The sequence below is a fragment of the Scyliorhinus canicula genome, chromosome 2 (genome assembly GCF_902713615.1).
Source record: "Scyliorhinus canicula chromosome 2, sScyCan1.1, whole genome shotgun sequence".
Taxonomy (NCBI): Eukaryota; Metazoa; Chordata; class Chondrichthyes; order Carcharhiniformes; family Scyliorhinidae; genus Scyliorhinus; species Scyliorhinus canicula.
In genome coordinates, this window is record NC_052147.1 from 210756667 (window position 1) to 210775244 (window position 18578).

The window sequence follows — 18578 nt, forward strand, 5'->3', positions numbered from 1 at the left end:
CACTTGGGGGCCTTGCATCCTTCCACTGTAGCAGGATCCTTCATCGGGCTACTAGGGACGCAAAGGCCAGGACACCGGCCTCTTTCGCCTCCTGCACTCCCGGCTCTACCGCAACTCCAAAAATCGCGAGTCCCCACCCTGGTTTGACCCTGGATCCAACCACCCTCGACACCGTCCCCGCCACCCCCTTCCAGAATTCTTCCAGTGCTGGGCATGCCCAGAACATATGGGTGTGGTTCACTGGACTCCCTGAACATCTGGTGCACCTGTCCTCACCCCCAAAGAACCTACTCATCCTAGTCCCGGACATGTGGGAGATATTTGAATCATTGACAGCCACAGGTGAGGTGATTGGAGATGTGTGGCTTTGTTTAAGAAGGGCCGCAGGGAAAAGCCTGGGAACTACAGACCGGTGAGCCTAACATCTGTGGTGGGCAAGTTGTTAGAACGTATTCTGAGGGACAGGATCTACAAGCATTTAGAGAGGCAAGGACTGATTAGGGATAGTCAGCATGGCTTTGTGAATGGAAAATCGTGTCTCACGAATTTGATTTGAGTTTTCTGAAGGGGTAACCAAGAAAGTAGATGAAGGCAGTGCCGTCAACGTTGTCCACATGGACTTCAGCAAGACCTTTGACAAGGTACTGCATGATAGGTTGTTGCATCAGGTTAAATTTCACAGAATCCAGGGTGAGGTAGCCAATTGAATACAAAATTGTTTTGATGTCAGAAGTTGTAGATGGTCGTTTTTCAAACTGGAGGCCTGTGACCAGCAGTGTGCCTCACTATTATTTGTTATTTATATTAATGATTTGGATGAGAATTTAGGAGGCACGGTTAGTAAGTTTGCAGATGACACCAAGATTGGTGGCATAGTGGACAGTGAAGAAGGTTATCTGGGATTGCAACAGGATCTTGTTCAATGGGCCAGTGGGCCAATGAATGGCAGATGGAGTTTAATTTAGATAAATGTGAGGTGATGCATTTTGGTAGATCAAATCGGAAAAGGACCTACTGAGTTAATGTTAGGGTTTTGAGGAGTTTTATATAACAAAGATCTCGGAGTAGAGGTTCAGAGCCTCTTGGAAGTGGAGTCACAGGTGGACAGGATGGTGTAGGCATTCGGCATGCTTGGTCAGAACACTGAATACAGGAGTTGGGACGTCTTGTTGAAATTGTACAAGACATTGGTACGGCCACACTTGGAATATTGTGTACAGATCTGGTCACCCTATTATAGGAAGGATATTATTAAACCAGAAAGAGTGCAGAAAAGATCCTTACTAGGATGCCACTTAATGGTTTCAGTTATGAGAGGCTGGATAGACAGGAACATTTTTCCCTGGAGCGTAGGAGCCTTAGGGGTGATCTTATAGAGATCTATCAAATAACGAGGGGCATAGAGAAGGTAGATGGTTAACATATTTTCCCAAAGATAGGGAGTCTAAAACTAGAGGGTGTAGGTTTAAGGTGAGTGGGGGGGGGGGGGGGGGGTAGAGATACAAAAGGGTCCAGAGGGGCAATGTTTTCACAGCGGGTGGTGTGTCTGGAATGAGCTGTTAGAGGTGGGTACAATTCTGTCTTTTAAAAAGTATTTAGACTGTTATATGGGTATAGAGGGATATGGGCCAAATGCAGGCAAATAGGACTAGCTTAGTGGTAAAGACTGGGCGGCACGGACAAGTTGGGCCGAAGGGCCTGTTTCCATGCTGTAAACCTCTATGACTTCAGTGCCCTACTCCTAACTCTCCCCCAACAAATGTGCCTGTGGCAAAGGTCCTGCAAAGCCTTCAGTGATACATCCCTATTTTAATATCCGTTTTTACTGGTAGCTTCCAATATTTAGCCCAATTTCTTATGGTCAACACAAATAACGCCTTCTTACCAATATTTGCACTTTTAACCATTAGGAAGTACTCCAATCTTCCTTACGACAATGTAACTTTAATTTGTATCTCTAACCAGAGGGGCTAGGAACATTCCAGCCCCAAGACCATTCTTCTAGCCAATCAGATTTTTCCTTGGCTTTTCTTCTAGCCGCTGAAATATAACTTGTATCTTTACTGATACATCTAGTCCTCAGGTTGTCTTTTTGACGAATCAGCATTGTAGCTGTGGCTTCACTTTATTGGTAAGCCAGACTTGCTGGAGCCCAAAGTGTCCTAGCTATAACTTAATTTCAAAGAACAAAGAAAATTAAAGCACAGGAACAGGCCCTTCAGCCATCCCAGCCTGCGCCGATCCAGATCCTTTATCTAAACCCGTCACCTATTTTCCAAGGATCTACTTCCCTCTGTTCCCCGCCCGTTCATATATCTGTCTAGATGCATCTTAAATGATGCTATCGTGCCCACCTCTACCACCTCCGCTGGCAAAGCATTCCAGGCACCCACCACCCTCTGCGTAAAAAAACTTTCCAAGCACATCTCCCTTAAACTTTCCCCCTCTCACCTTGAAATCGTGACCCCTTGTAATTGACACCCCCACTCTTGGAAAAAGCTTGTTGCTATCCACCCTGTCCATACCTCTCATAATTTTGTGGACCTCAATCAGGTCCCCCCTCAACCTCCGTCTTTCCAATGAAAACAATCCTAATCTACTCAACCTTCCTTCATAGCTAGCACCCTCCATACCAGGCAACATCCTGGTGAACCTCCTCTGCACCCTCTCCAAGGCATCCATATCCTTCTGGTAATGTGGCAACCAGAACTGCACGCAGTATTCCAAATGTGGCCTAACCAAAGTCCTATACAACTGTAACATGACCTGTCGACTCTTGTACTCAATATCCCATCCGATGAAGGCAAGCATGCTGTATGCCTTTTGACCACTCTATCGATCTGCGTTGCCATCTTCAGGGTACAATGGACATGAACTCCCAGATCTCTCTGTACATCAATTTTCCCCAGGACTCTTCCATTGACCGTATAGTCCGCTCTTGAATTGGATCTTCCAAAATGCATCATTTACATTTGCCTGGATTGAACTCCGTCTGCCATTTCTCTGCCCAACTCTCCAATCTATCTATATTTTGCTGTATTCTCTTGACAGTCCCCCTCTCTATCTGCAACTCCACCAATTTTGGTATCATCTGCAAACTTGCTAATCAGACCAAATAGACCTTCTTCCAGATCATTTATGTATATCACAAACAACAGTGGTCCGAGCACGGATCCCTGTGGAACACCACTAGTCACCCATCTCCATTTTGAGACACTCCCTTCCACCACTACTCTCCATCTCCTGTTGCCCAGTCAGTTCTTTATCCATCTAGCTAGTACACCCTGAACCCCATATGACTTCACTTTTTCCATCAAGATTTCCATTCACTTCCAAAGGATACATACAAAGAACAAAGAAAATTACAGCACAGGAACAGGCCCTTCGGCCCTCCCAGCCTGCGCCGATCCAGATCCTTTATCTAAACCTGTCTCCTATTTTCCAAGGTCTTCTTCCCTCTGTTGCCGCCCGTTCATATACCTGTCTAGATGCCTCTTAAATGATGCTATCGTGCCCGCCTCTACCACCTCCGCTGGTAAAGCATTCCAGGCACCCACCACCCTCTGCGTAAAAAACTTTCCACGCACATCTCCCTTAAACTTTCCACGCACATCTCCCTTAAACTTTCCCCCTCTCACCTTGAAATCGTGACCCCTTGTAACTGACACCCCCACTCTTGGAAAAAGCTTGTTGCTATCCACCCTGTCCATACCTCTCATAATTTTGTATACCTCAATCAGGTCCCCCCTCAACCTCCGTCTTTCCAACGAAAATAATCCTAATCTACTCAACCTTTCTTCATAGCTAGCACCCTCCATACCAGGCAACATCCTGGTGAACCTCCTCTGCACCCTCTCCAAAGCATCCACATCCTTCTGGTAATGTGGCGACCAGAACTGCACGCAGTATTCCAAATGTGGCCTAACCAAAGTCCTATACAACTGTAACATGACCTGCCTACTCTTGTACTCGATACCCCATCCGATGAAGGCAAGCATGCTGTATGCCTTCTTGACCACTCTATCAACCTGCGTTGCCACCTTCAGGGTACAATGGACCCGAACTCCCAGATCTCTCTGTACATCAATTTTCCCCAGGACCCTTCCATTGACCATATAGTCCGCTCTTGAATTTGATCTTCCAAAATGCATCACCTCATATTTGCCTGGATTGAACTCCATCTGCCATTTCTCTGCCCAACTCTCCAATCTATCTATATTTTGTTGTATTCTCTGACAGTCCTCCTCGCTATCTGCAACTCCCCCAATCTTAGTATCATCTGCAAATTTGCTAATCAGACCACCTATACCTTCCTCCAGGTCATTTATGTAGATCACAAACAACAGTGGTCCGAGCACGGATCCCTGTGGAACACCACTAGTCACCCTTCTCCATTGTGAGGCACTACCTTCCACCACTACTCTCTGTCTCCTGTTGCCCAGCCAGTTCTTTATCCATCTAGCTAGTACACCCTGAACCCCATACGACTTCACTTTTGCCATCAACCTGCCATGGGAAACCTTATCAAACGCCTTACTAAAGTCCATGTATATGACATCTACAGCCCTTCCCTCATCAATTAACTTTGTCACTTCCTCAAAGAATTCTATTAGGTTTGTAAGACATGACCTTCCTTGCACAAAACCATGCTGCCTATCACTATCATGTTCTTAGTTACATTACAGTACTTCAAGAGATACAAACTTTTTAATAACATTCTCCAAAATTCACAATCAACCAAATAATACATCCAAATTAATTTATCAATAAGGGTGTACAACCAGAATATGACCATTTAATCCTTATTAAACAGATGTGTCAATAAGATGAAGTCAAAATAGCCAAGCTATTTTTAAAAATTGTTATTTGAAATACAATTTTATTTTAACTGCTCTTTTTCTTTCCCTCACCTCCTGACCAACACTATCTTCCTCAGCACATCTCGATTCAATTTTGTGAACTTCCGGATTATAGCAGCATGATTTTGTCTCCTCACATGTGTATGCTTTGAAAAACTCCAAATCCTGAATTTGGATGATATTTCCAAATATTTGTTTGAACATTTCTATAATAGAGCAGAGCTAGATGAAAATAATTAAATTTATTATAACTATATACTTTTTACAATTGCTTTTCCAGGCGGTCAGGTAGTAATACTACACTTCCATATTCTCAGTCACCTCCTGAGGCTATATTAGTCAATACTCTGGGAATTTTCATTTTGCTCTTTGGAGGATGCATCTTGTGGATTGCCATACGTCCAGAGTGGAAGCGCCCTCCAGAACATTTGAAAGAAAATGTAGGCAGTGAAGATGCATCTATGTTAAACAAAACAAATGTTTCTGCTGAAACCAGTAATGAAAATATTCCTGAAGGCATAGCAAGATTGAGCCACCTTCACTTAGAAGATGTGGGTCAAAGATCAACATTCTAAGAAATGAATTATAATTTGCTCAAATAAAAATGTAGTATTTAAAACTTTGAGCATTGAATAGTAGTCATTCCATTTTTTTCTGTGCTAAGTGAACATTCCGAGGACAGTGTTTGGGCTTGACGTTTCTGGAACACAGGGAAAATACAGACCAAAAAGAAATGTTTTGTTGATACAATAACTAAATACAGATTGAGTATCCTTTATCCAAAACTTTTAGGGCTGATTGCATTTAGGATTTCGGATAATTTCAGTTCTCGGATACTGCATATAAACCTGCATTACAGTGGCCTATGCCTAGACTAGCAATAGTCTTAAGTAAATAAAATGGCTAGAAATTAAGATACATCATTTAACATTAAATACAGGATTCCTGTATTTTGACATGTTCACCACAAAAATTGCAAGGTAAACCGTGCAGACTTATAGAACATAACAGCACAGAACAGGCCCTTCGGCCCTCGATGTTGTGCCGAGCAATGATCACCCTACTTAAACCCACGTAACCCGTATACCCGTAACCCAACAATCCCCCCCATTAACCTTACACTACGGGCAATTTAGCATGGCCAATCCACCTAACCCGCACATCTTTGGACTGTGGGAGGAAACCGGAGCACCCGGAGGAAACCCACGCACACACGGGGAGGACGTGCAGACTCCACACAGACAGTGACCCAGCCGGGAATCGAACCTGGGACCCTGGAGCTGTGAAGCATTGATGCTAACCACCATGCTACCGTGAGGCATGCCAAGCTCATGAGGTTCAAAATGTGTGTGGTTTTCAGATGTATTTGGTTTTCGGATTTACAGATAAAGGATACTCGACATGTAAATTCTGTATTAAAAATCTTTAGAGACACTCAGTGCTCTTTATATGTCTATTATTAACATTTAGATTTTATTCTCAGTGTTGTTATTTGTGTAGACATGTGTAGTGAGGAAGGGCCAAAATATTGTTAAAGGAATTACTGCTATATTAAATACTTTGTTTTGCAGAAGCACATCTTCATGAAATGTACAATGAAATATATGTTTTTCATATTTTGATGCAAGTCAAATACATTTAGCAGATGCATTTCGGCATCTTTGGCGAAGAATGTGCCATTTAAACTGATGATGTATTTAGTACTGATCATTGTGCACTGTAAGCATTGGCTTGTTTTATCTACATATCTGCACATAAATAAAGTATCAGTACATGTCCCTTGATGTTGCTCATATGTCTACCATCACTATTTTTAAAGATGAATGCACAAAGTAGATTAATTCGCTGTACAAAGCTGTAATCATAGATTTTGGTACTATTTTTCAAAAAATAAATTGAGTACTCAATTATTTTTTTCCCAATTAAGGGGCAATTTAGCATGGCCAATTCATCCACCCTGCACATCTTTGGGTTGTGGAGGCAAAACCCACACAAATAATGGGAGAATGTGCAAACTCCACACAGGCAGTGATGACCCAGAGCCAGGATCGAACCTGGGACCTCAGCGCTGTGAGGCAGCAGTGCTAACCACCGGATTTTGGTAGTACTGATAAATTATTTCAGTTTAGCAGCTCTGATATAGAAGTAGAATGATCCTCTTATGAGCCCTAGATTATACAACTCCAGACAAAGCAACCTTGGATGCCCACCTTTTTATGGGTAGGAATTTAAGTGGCATGGACCAACTGTGAACATGTCAATGCCACATCTATACCATGTTAATTACAAATTCCTACTGTCGGTTTGCCCACCAGAAATGTGCATCATGCACTGGAACACAAGAAAACAGAAAGTCCAGTTTTAGTGCATTACTTACATAATCACGGCTATTTCAAGAATTGAAGGTTTGTAAAAGAAATCTTGAACAAATTTCTGCCTTCATAATGATTTATATTTTGGACAAATCATTGAAAAAAGCAGGAGTAGGCCATTCAACCCTTCAATGATTTTTTTAAAATTTCAATTACCAAGAATTATGAAGGCACAACACCTTAATGTCTACATGTACACATGCCACTGGGAGCAAGTGTTCTCCACGGGGTCCCATATCCACAAGGGTGTGGCACAGGTGCAGTACGGACTCCCTGTTGAGACGGAGTCTTCTGCAACAAATGCTGTCCATCAGCTCATGGAATGACCAAGACTCCGGTACACCTTGGCCTGTTGCTGGCCTCCTCTTCTGCCCCCCTCTTCAGCCTGATGGACGACTGGGTCTTCAGGCTGTGCACAAGTGGCGCTGCCTCCAACCTGCATTGATGTTGCAGTCGTCTTCGGCACCTGCCTTACGAATCCATAGAATCTTATTCCTAATACTAGGAATTTCTGTTGCTTACAAAAATATTTCTAAAAAGCATGATTTCATCATTTCATTTCCTTTATTTTTTTTTTTCTAAATTTAGATTACCCAATTATTTTTTCCAATTAATGGGCAATTTAGCATGGCCAATCCACCTACTGTGCACATTTTTGGGTTGTGGGGGCGAAACCCACGCAGACACAGGGAGAATGTGCAAACTCCACACGGACAGTGACCCAGAGCCGGGATCGAACCTGGGACCTCAGCGCCGTGAGGCGATTGTGCTAACCACTAGGCCACCGTGCTGCCCGCTTCATTTCCTTCATTGGGGCTGTGCAATGATTTATATTATGATGCGAGGAATCCAGCTGTAATGATGAACTTCCAGTTAACAATCTCACATTAAAGGATATCAAAGATTTGAGTTGAATCATTAGAGGCAATTTCATAAACTGATGTGTGCCAAGGTGAAATATAACCAGGTTTCCACAATAGGTGGGGGTATTTGCAAACAAAACAAATAAAGGTCAGTTCACTTCCTTCAAATAATCTTCCACTCAATCCAAAAAGGAGCAAAAATGTATTGATGGCGGCTTTAAATTTGCCTAGGCAATCCCACTTGCCTGGTGAAGGAATAATAAACAAACTACAAAACCCTCCAAATAATGATCCAATTCTGATTATTCTTAAGATTAAATCATTTATCCTGCACAACATCTATATAGGCCTACATGTTAAGAGGTGGATGAATAATTTATTATTGGGAAAAGAATCAGAAGCAATGTGAAATCTTTTTGTTTCACACAGCGAGTTCTTGTGGATGGAAATGCATTAACTGAAAGGATGGTGGAAGTAGATTCAATGGTGAAATCAAAAGGGAATTGGATAAACACTTAAAAGGGAAAAGGTTTACATCAGTATGGGGAAAAAACAGAGGAATAGAACTGATTGGGTGGCTCCACCAAAGAAATAGCACAGGCCCAATAGCTTTCTTGTGTGTTGTACCAGATTGCGATTTTATATATATGTCAGTTGCTGACTCTTTATTGCAACAAATACTGTTTTTCGATCTGCAATTGTAAAGAACAGTGATTGATCATGTTACAGTTTTTATTTAAGAGTACATTCAATAATTATACCCGTTACAAAACAAATCATGGAAAAAATATCAATTAATTTCAAAAGATTATGCTCAAAATTAGCATCCCGAGTACATTTGTTCAAACTTTTAACCTTTAGCAGATAACAGCCTGTTCAGGTAAGCTGCCCAACCTGCTTTTTTGTACATTCTTGCAGCTTCCACACAATCCTTTGCAGTTAAAATCCCTCGGCCCACAATGATGATGTCAGAGGCTTTCTTGTGAATCACTTCCTCAGGACTCAGATATTGCTGGCCCAGATTATCTGCTGTGAAGAAGGGGGACGGAGATAGAATTTGTAAATTGATTCAAGATTGTTACAGATTTTCATAATACTATTTAATTGGCAAATAAATTATCAACCTAAAATTACTTTTGTTTCTAAGGATGTATCAACGTGGTGTATTGTAAACATCAGTTGTTTTGCTAAATATTAGGCCCTCTAGCATTCAGCCCCCAAGCTACTCCCTGCCATCACAGGAAGATGTGATGGCACGGAGGCATTAAATATTTGTAATAAATAATTAAGTTGCTGAAGTCAAAGGAGAGCAAAGTGCTGGGATATGACAGGATAGATATATCCAAGGAACCTGAATGAAATGAGGGGAAAGGGGTTATAAAAGAGCTTATGGAATATTGGATTTTGATGTGTATAAACTACATGATATACACTCTGTTGCACCAAGGCAGCACTCTTCAAACTTGGAACCATCAACTCTTACTTGGGCAAGGGCAATAGGTACATGGAAACATCAACAACACCTGCTCTCACACTATCCCAACATAAACACCTGGGACGGAATTCTCTGACCCCCCGCAGGGTCGGGGAATCGCCCGGGGCCTTCGTAAATCTCGCCCCCGCCGTGGCCGGAATTCTCCGCCACCCGGGAATTGGCGGGGGTGGGAATCGGTCGGTGGCCCCCCGCGGCGATTCTCCGGCCCGCGATGGGCCGAAGTCCCGCCGCTGTCAGTCTCCCGCCGACCTGGTTTAAACCACCTCTGGTGCTGGCGGGAGCAGGCGGCGCGAGCGGGCCTCTGGGTCCGGGGGGGGGGGGGGTGCGATTGCACCCCGGGGAGTGCCCCCACGGAGGCCTATCCCGCGATCGGAGCCCACCGATCGACGGGCGGGCCTGTGCCGTGGGGGCACTCTTTTTCTTCCGCCACCTCCATGGCCTCCACCATGGCGGAGGCGGAAGAGACCCCCTCCACCGTGCATGTGCCGGTGGTGACATCAGCGGCTGCTGACGCTCCGGCGAATGCGCGGACTCATGCCAACCAGTGAAGGCCTTTCGGCCAGCCCCGATGCCGGTCGGCGTGGCGCCAAAGGCCGTTGGCGCCAGTCGGCTGAGCGGGAGCCACTCCGGCGCGGGCCTAGCCCCTAAAGGTGCGAAGAATTCCGCACCTTTGGGGAGGCCCGACGCCGGAGTGGTTGGCGCCACTCCGCTACGCTGGGACCCCCCGCCCCGCTGGGTAGGGGAGAATTTCGCCCCTGTTCTTCTTTGTCACTGGGTGAAAAACCTGTAACCTTCTGCCCAATAGCTTTGTGGTAATATGAGCCACTACCAACCACCAGTCAAGATCAAAGCAAATTACTGCGGATGCTGGAATCTGAAACAAAAACAGAAAATACTGGACAACCTCAGGAGGTCTGACAGCATCTGGGGAGAGAGAAGGGACCTCACGTAGAGCCTGGATGACTGGCTTTGACAAAGAGTCATCCGGACTCAAAATGTTATCTCCCTTCTCTCACCACCAGTCAAGGACAACTTGGGAAAGGAATAAAAGCTGGTATTGGCCACAACCTGAAAATGATTGGGACAAAAACAATTAGAAAAAAAACGTTTAGGTTCACTAGGATGGTCCCCGATACAAGAACAAACAAATACGAAGGAAGACTTGAATAATTGGGACTACTTCCATAAAACTGAAGACATTATAAGGCAATTTGAAAGAGATAATTAAAAATTATGAAGGAACTGGGACAGAGGAGAAACACTATTTCAAGTTGAAAAAAGATGCACAGACAGAAGTGCGTCTCTGGTGATGCAAGGAGTGCGTAATGGGTGGTGTGTAGTGCCTGTCGACTTGTCACTTCTTGCATTTAGCTCTCATCACTGGCTAGCAGTATAACTATTGTCTCCCAATGATGACCCATGTAAACTGGGACCAGTTGATGGACCCAGACTAAACTACACAGGACTCTGAGGAGGCCTGGCAACCCAGACATGGGCATATAGGCCCACTAGAGCGTGATCGTGTCCTGGTGCCCACAAACCAGACATCCAGCTATAGGTAAATAGTCCCACTCCCAGGGGAGGAGGAGGCTAAAACAAGGGTCAATTACGAGGGGTCACATGTTTATCTAGAGGGGCAGGAGGTTTGGTTGGGGGGGGGGTTTGAAGAAAAACCTTTTTACCCAGAGGGTGGTGACGGTCTGGAATGCACTGCCTGGCAGAGACGCAGGCACCTGAGGAAGGAGCAGTGCTCCGAAAGCTTGTGTTTGAAACAAACCTATTGGACTTTAACTTGGTGTTGTAAGATTTCTTACTGTGCTCACCCCAGTCCAATTCCGGCATCTCCACATCATGGTAGAGACGGGTTAATTCACATCCTTTAAAAAGTACCTGGATGAGCTCTTGGCCCGTCATAACATTTAAGGCTATGAGCCAAGTCCTGGAAAATAGGAATGGTAGACAAGTCAGGTGGTTTTTCATGCGTCGATGCAGACTTGATGGGCCAAAGGGTCTCTTCTGCACTGTACAATTCTGTGATTTGGATTCTATAAGAAATAGGAACAGTGGTAGACCACAGAGCCCATCTAGTCTGCTCTGCCATTCAATATGATCCCGCCTGCTCTTGGGACATGAACTTGTCCATCCCTATATTCCCTGAGAGATCAAAAATCTTTCTATCCCAGCCTGAAATGTATTCAATGATGGAGCATCCACAATCCTGAGGTATAGGATTCCAACGATTCACAACCACTTGAGCAAAGTAATTTCTCCTCATCTCAGTCCTAAATGATTGGCCTCTTATCCAGAAACTCCCCAAATGATGGAAATAATCTCTCAGCATCTACCCTATCAAACCTCCTTCAGAATTGTGTAGGTTTCAACGAGATCACCTCTCATTCTTCTAAACTAGAGTATATAAGCCCAATTTACTCTCATCCCAGGGACCAATTTAGTGAATCTTCGGTGTACCCCAATGCAAGTATACACTTTCTTATTGTAGAGACTAAAACTGCACATTGTACTCCAGATATGCTCTCATCAAAATCCTGTATAACCTTGGCAAGGCTTTTTTATTCTGGTCTTGCAATCTGTGATGACTGCAGGAATTTCAAATATATTGTATTATAGGTATTTGGTGCAGTAAGGGTTAAACCTGGGTTAGCTTGTATGGCTGTTGCAGTAGTGGTCTTAAAGAATTCTGGTTTGAAAGGTTTTGGGAGCCAGAAGTGCAATTAAGGCATCGCCAAAAAGCTTGGGCTAATGGAGTTTTGTTTGGATTAAGGGGTTGCCTGCGGAGTTAATTAGATTTCAGCTTGGTAAGATTATGTCATTAGTGGGAGAAGCAAAGGTATCTGGCATTTTGCAAAGAAGCAGTTTTAGTTGAGGTTTAGAATGAGATGTGAGCAGAAGTTAAGCATCTGCTCTCACTGCAGTTCAGTTAAACATATGTCTGTGGAAGTTTTGCAGTTTCTTGCCAAGCAGTTTAAAGTTGTGTGATTGGAAGGTGAGCTGAAACAAGCTGAGAAGTAGCTTCTGAAGAAATACAGCCAGAGTTCCTGCATGGTTCTGACACGATTCAGATCTTTTCTTTAACGCAGTCAAAATATCTCTTTTTCTTAAAGTAGAGTGCCAGACATTTCTGTACAGCAGGTATTCCAGAGTGCTAACTGTATTTGAAACTGGATTGAGAGCGGAAAAGTTATTTGATGTTTGAATGAGAATAAAGATAGCAGTTAAGGGTTATTGTGCCACTGTATTGATTAGCATTGTTTAAGGGGTAGTTGTAAGCTATTTTCTTGTGTGATAGTAAAGATATTTTAATACTATGTTAGTAACAAAGTTTGTTTCAATGAACCATATCCCTATTTTTTGTGAAATCACTCCTGGAACAAAGTATTCTTTCCTCACAGTCTTACAAAATTAAAATAAAATATTGGGGTTTCTGTCCAGTATCCTGGCCACTGTTAAGGTCTGGTCCGAGATTGTAATAATCCCCTTGCAATAAAGGCCAACATGCTATTTGCCTTCTTAATTGCTTGCTGCATCTGCATGTTAACTTTCGGTATTCCTTGTACAAGCACACCAAAGTCCTTTTGAATATCAACACTTACAATTTTCTCACCAATTAAAAAATAGCCTTTTTTTTATTCTTGCAACTGAAGTGAATAGTTTCACACCTCCTATGTTATACTCTATCTGCCACCTTGTTGGTCACTCAACTATCCTGTCTATTTCTCTTTGCAGCCACTGCATCGTCTCCCACAGGTCACCTTTCCCCCGGTTTGGTAAATTCGGCAAACCGATACTTCATTCTGACTCTTCATCTAAGTCACTCATAAAGATTGTAACTAGTCAAGGTCCCAACATTGATCCTTGTGGCACTCTACTATTCTCTTGCCAACTTGAAAAAGCTCGATCTTTGCCCGCTCTGTTTTCTATCCGTTAATCAATCTTCTATCCATTCCAATATATTACCCTGGCTTCATGAGCCCTTATTTGGACAAAAGAGCTGAATGCCAGAGATGAGGTGAGAGTGACTGCCCTTGACATCAAGGCAGCATTTAACAGAGTACAGCATCAATGAGCCCTAACTAAACTGGAGTCAATGGGAATTGGGGGCAAACTCTCCACTAGTTGGAGTCATACCTGGCACAAAGATAGCTGGAGGTCAATCATTTCAGCTCTAGGACATCACTTTAGGAGTTCCTCAGGGTAGTGTCCTTGGCCCAATCATCGACAGCTGCTTCATCAATGACCTCCCTTCCATCATTAGGTCAGAAGTGGGGATGTTTGCGAATGACTGCACAATGTTCCCCCTTCCACAGACATTCAAACCTTCCACCACTGACAAACAGTGGCAGCCAAGTGTACCATCTACACTATGCACTGCAGTAACTTAACACGGTTTCGTCGACAACACCATTCAAACCCACTACCATCTAGAAGGACAAGAGCAGCAGGTTTCCCTCCAAGTCACTCACCACCCTGACTTGGAAATATATTGCCATTCCTTCATTGTCGCTGGTGCAACATCCTGGAACTGCCGCCCTAACAGCACAGTAAGTGTACCTACACCTTAAAGTCCTTAAACTGCAGCAGTTCAAGAAGGCAACTCACCTTCAAGAAGGCAACTCGACTTCTTGACCCATAGATCACAATCAGTAAGGATAAACAACACCTCCTCTACGATAGTCCTCAATACCGGGACCCCGGAAGGACGCGTACTTAGCCCTCTACTATACCCCCCATACACACATGACTGCGTGGCAAAATATGGCTCCAACTCCATCTGCAAGTTTGCTGATGACACGACCGTAGTGGGTCGGATCTCGAACAACGACGAGTCAGAGTACAGGAGGGACATAGAGAACCTAGTGGCGCCGTGTAATGACACCAATCTCTCTAAAAGGTCAGCAAATCAAGGAGCTGATCATTAACTTCAGGAATTGATGTATCATATACACCCGTCTGCATAAATGGTGCCAGGGTGGATATGGCTGACAGTTTCAAATTCATAGGTGTAAACATCACCAACATATGTCCTGGTCCACCCACATCGCGCTATGACAAAGGAAGCACAGCAGCGCCTATACTTCCTCAGGAAACTAAGGAAATTCAGCATGTCCAGATTGATTCTTACCAATTTTTACAGATGCACTATAGAAAGCATCCTATCTGGCTGCATCACAGCCTGGTATGGCAACTCCTCCGACCAAGACCGTAAGAAACTAGAGAGTCGTGAACACAGCCCTATCCATCACGCAAACCCGCCTCTCATTCATTGACTGTCTACACCTCCTGCTGCCTTGGGAAAGCAGGCAGCATAATCAAAGACCCCTCTCACCTGGTTCTCTCTTCCAACCTCTTCCATCAGGCAGGAGATACAAACGTCGGATAACACGCACTAACAGATTCAAATACAGCTTCTTCCCTGCTGTTATCAGACTCCTGAATGACGCTCTTATAAACTGAACTGATCTCTCCAAGCATCTTTTCTACTGTGTAGCACTATGCTTCACCTGGTGTCAATTGTGTATTTATCGTATGTCCTATGTTTTTCATGTATGGAACAATCTATCTGGACTGTATGCAGAACAAATTTTGACTGTACCTTGGTACACGTGACAACAACCCAAAGCCAATCCAAATCCATCACCTTCCGAACGGCAACTAGGGATGGGCAATAAATGCTGGTCTAACCAGCGATGCCCACATCCCGAAAATGAATATTTTAAAAAAAAATTGACCTATTAACCTTTTTTGTGTAAAAACATCAGTCGTGACTTCCGGTGGCGGCGATGTCCGAGTGAGCCGCACATTCGGTGGGCTCTCACTCCGGCGGGGTGGAACAGCTGATTCCCTGCGATAGCGGGACCACGGGGGCGGCAGAAAAGCTGCCGTGAAAGAAGAGGAGAGAGAGCTGCAGCAAATGGAAGTGTGGGAGGCCAGCAGGTGAGGAAGAAAGAGAGAGAGACGGAGGCAAGGAGGAAGCTGACCTGAAGGGTAAGATGGCGGACCCACGGACCTTCCTTCCTCCAGGACAAAGGGAAGAAAAAGTTTGGAGTTGCTGAGGAGGGACAGCTTGGACCCGCTTCAGATGCCCAGGAGGGGAAAAATTTAAGGAGCTGGGCAAAGGAAAGCGGCAGCGAAGGCGCTGAGGAGCGGGCTGCGGCATATGGAACAGCGGGATTCCAGAAGGCAGAAGAAGAAGGAGAAAAAGGGACAGAGACAAGGACCTGAAGAAAATTACCTGGGACCTAAGATGGCGGACACACGGACCCCGGACTCAGCAATCCAGCTGGCGCTGGATAACATGCTCCAGGTAATGAAGTCCAGTTTTGAAGCGCTGAAGCGGGACAGCTTGGACCCAATCCAGAAAGCGGTGGATCAGCTGAACCAGAGGCTGGACGCCCAGGATGTTAAAGTTAAGGAGCTGGGAGAGGCGGTGGAGGAGCAGGAGAATGCGCAAATGGTTGCAGCGATAGAAGTGGACGGCCTGAAAGAGCGGCAGAGAAGACTGCTGGACAGAGTGGAGGAGCTGGAGAATAGTCCGCAGGAACAATCCGAGGATGGTCGGCCTCCCGGAGGGAGCTGATGCTGCAGCGTTTGTAGCAGACCTGCTGAAGCAGCTGATGGGAGCCGAAGCCTTTCCACGACCGCTGGAGCTGGAGGGGGCACACAGAGTGCAGGCAAGGCAGGGGCGGCCGGGCGGACCCCCCCGCCCGATGGTGATTAGGTTCCACAGGTTCGTGGACAAGGAGCGGATGCTGCAGTGGGCAAAGAGCGCCAGGAGCAGCACGTGGAACAACAGTGTTCTCCGCATTTATCAGGACCTAAGCCAGGAGGTGGCTCGGCGGCGAGCAGCCTTTAAGAATGTCAAGGAGGTGCTGTTCAAGAAGCACGTGAAGTTTGGTCTGCTGTTCCCAGCCCGGCTATGGGTCATGCACCAGGGTCAACACCACTACTTCTCCGAGCCCGAAGAAGCGATGGATTTTGTGAGGGACCTGGGGCTGGTCCCGAAAGGAGGCCCCAAGGACGCGAGTTAGGGCCCGTGGATTTTTGTGGGAAGGAACGCCGAATGTGCCTGGACTGCTGCGTAACGGTTTGCTGGGCCAAAGGGGCCAAGCGGAACATTTGAGACTCTTTCCTTTGTTCATGGACATTTATGTGCTTTTTCTCTTTTTTCTGTGGTTTTTTTCCCTTTTTTTTGTTGTGTTTTTTTTTTCCTGTTTGGGCTTTTTGTGCAGCTCGCGGAAGACACTGGAGCCGGCTTGCCCCAGTGGGTGGGGAGGAGGACGGGGGAACAAGGGGAATGGGACAGGAAGGCGCCGGAGTGTTGAGTCACCGGGCTAGCAGATTGGCTAGTCAAGGAAGTCAGATGGGGGGGGGGGGGGGGGGGGGGGGAGTTACAGCCAGTAGATGGCGGGGGTGGGGGTATCGGGGGATGGGGTTAGGGGAGGGGGGGGTTGTTCTGCTGACGGGAGAGGGACTTGAAATAGGCACTGGAAAGGAGGTCGAAGGTGGAGGCAGCCAAAGGGCGGGCCAGGAATGGCGCGACGCACGGGTCAGGGGCCGGCCCGAGAAAGGCTATGGCTGACCGGCGGGGTGAGGGGGGGGGTGGGATGTGCCCCCCGACCAGGCTGATCACCTGGAACGTCAAGGGACTGAATGGGCCGGTTAAGAGGGCGCGGGTGTTCGCGCACTTGCGGGCCCTGAGGGCGGACGTAATTATGTTGCAGGAGACACATCTGAAAGTGTCAGACCAGACCAGGCTAAGGAAGGGCTGCATTAGCCAGGTCTTCCACTCGGACTTGGACTCGAAGTCCAGAGGGGTGGCAATCATGATCAACAAGCGCGTGCAATTTGAGGCAGAGGGCATATCCGCAGACAGGGGGGGCAGATACCTGATGGTACGGGGCAGACTGGAGGGGAGAAGGGTGGTGCTGGTGAATATATATGCCCCGAACTGGGATGACGTGGACTTCATTAAAAGAGTGCTGGGAAAGATCCCGGACTTGGATTCTCGCAGGCTAACAATGGGAGGGGACTTTAACATGGTCCTTGACCCGACTTTGGATCGGTCGTGTCCAAGAACGGGTAGACTCTCAGCAATGGCAAGGGAGCTGAAAGGGTTTATGGAGCAAATGGGGGCAGTGAACCCCTGGAGAGAGGGACAGCCAACAGGAAGGGGCTACTCGTTTTACTCGCACGTCCATAAAATATATTCCAGGATAGATTTCTTTGTAATAAGCAGGGACTGTATGGGGGAGGTAAAGAACACGGAATACTCAGCAATTACCATTTCAGACCATGCCCCGCATTGGGTTGACCTGCAGTTCGGGGGAGCGAGTTATCAACGCCCGCAATGGAGGCTAGATGTGGGACTGCTGTCGGAGGAGGGGATCTGCGAGAGGCTTCGGAAATGTATAAAAAATTACCTGCAGGTGAATGACACTGGGGAGGTCTCAGCGGCGACCGTGTGGGAGGCGCTAAAGGCAGTAGTGCGGGGGGGAGCTGATTTCAATTGGGGCCCACAGAGCCAAGGCAGACCGGGCAGAGATGGATAGATTGGTCAGGGAAATGGGCCGGATAGATGAAGAGCACGCGGAGTCCCCAGGGGAGGTTTTACTCAGGGAGAGGCGGAGGCTACAGGCGGAACTGGGGGCACTATCCACGAACAGGGCCGTGGAACAGCTTAGGAAGGCGAGGGGAGTGGTGTACGAGTATGGGGAAAAGGCTAGCAGACTGTTAGCGCAGCAACTCAGGAGGAGGGAGGCGGCCAGGGAAATAGGTAGAGCAAGGGACGAGGGGGGGCGCAAAGTGGAGGATCCGGCAGAATTGAATAGGGTATTCCGGGACTTCTATCGTAAGCTGTATACTTCGGAGCCGCCGGAAGAACCGGAGGGGATGAAAAGGTTTCTGGACGGGTTAACATTCCCAACAGTTGGGGGGGGGGGGCGAGTGGAAGAGCTGGGGGCCCCGATTAGAG

General features: G+C 46.2%; 2 protein-coding genes across 10 annotated transcripts in view; one reads left to right on the forward strand and one right to left on the reverse strand.

The window, feature by feature from the left end:
* Window positions 1–5832, forward strand: part of LOC119961932 (cytochrome b reductase 1) — a 35609-nt gene extending 29777 nt beyond the window's left edge. Inside the window, exon 4 of the mRNA XM_038789502.1 lies at window positions 5140–5832. Within this exon, the coding sequence (XP_038645430.1) occupies window positions 5140–5434 (295 nt within the window). The 3' untranslated portion in view covers window positions 5435–5832. The remainder of the gene's footprint in view (window positions 1–5139) is intronic.
* A 2899-nt stretch (window positions 5833–8731) lies between these two features.
* The window catches only part of umps (uridine monophosphate synthetase), a 52447-nt gene continuing 42600 nt past the window's right edge, over window positions 8732–18578 (reverse strand). For 2 of the 9 annotated variants that reach the window (XM_038789509.1, XM_038789508.1), the window contains 2 exons: window positions 11413–11528; window positions 8732–9123 (listed from right to left, as the gene is read on the reverse strand). In XM_038789509.1, coding sequence (XP_038645437.1) covers window positions 11515–11528 — 14 coding nt within the window. In that variant the 3' untranslated portion in view covers window positions 8732–9123; window positions 11413–11514. The remainder of the gene's footprint in view (window positions 9124–11412; window positions 11529–18578) is intronic. The other 7 variants (XM_038789510.1, XM_038789505.1, XM_038789504.1 and 4 more) reach the window with 7 other exon arrangements.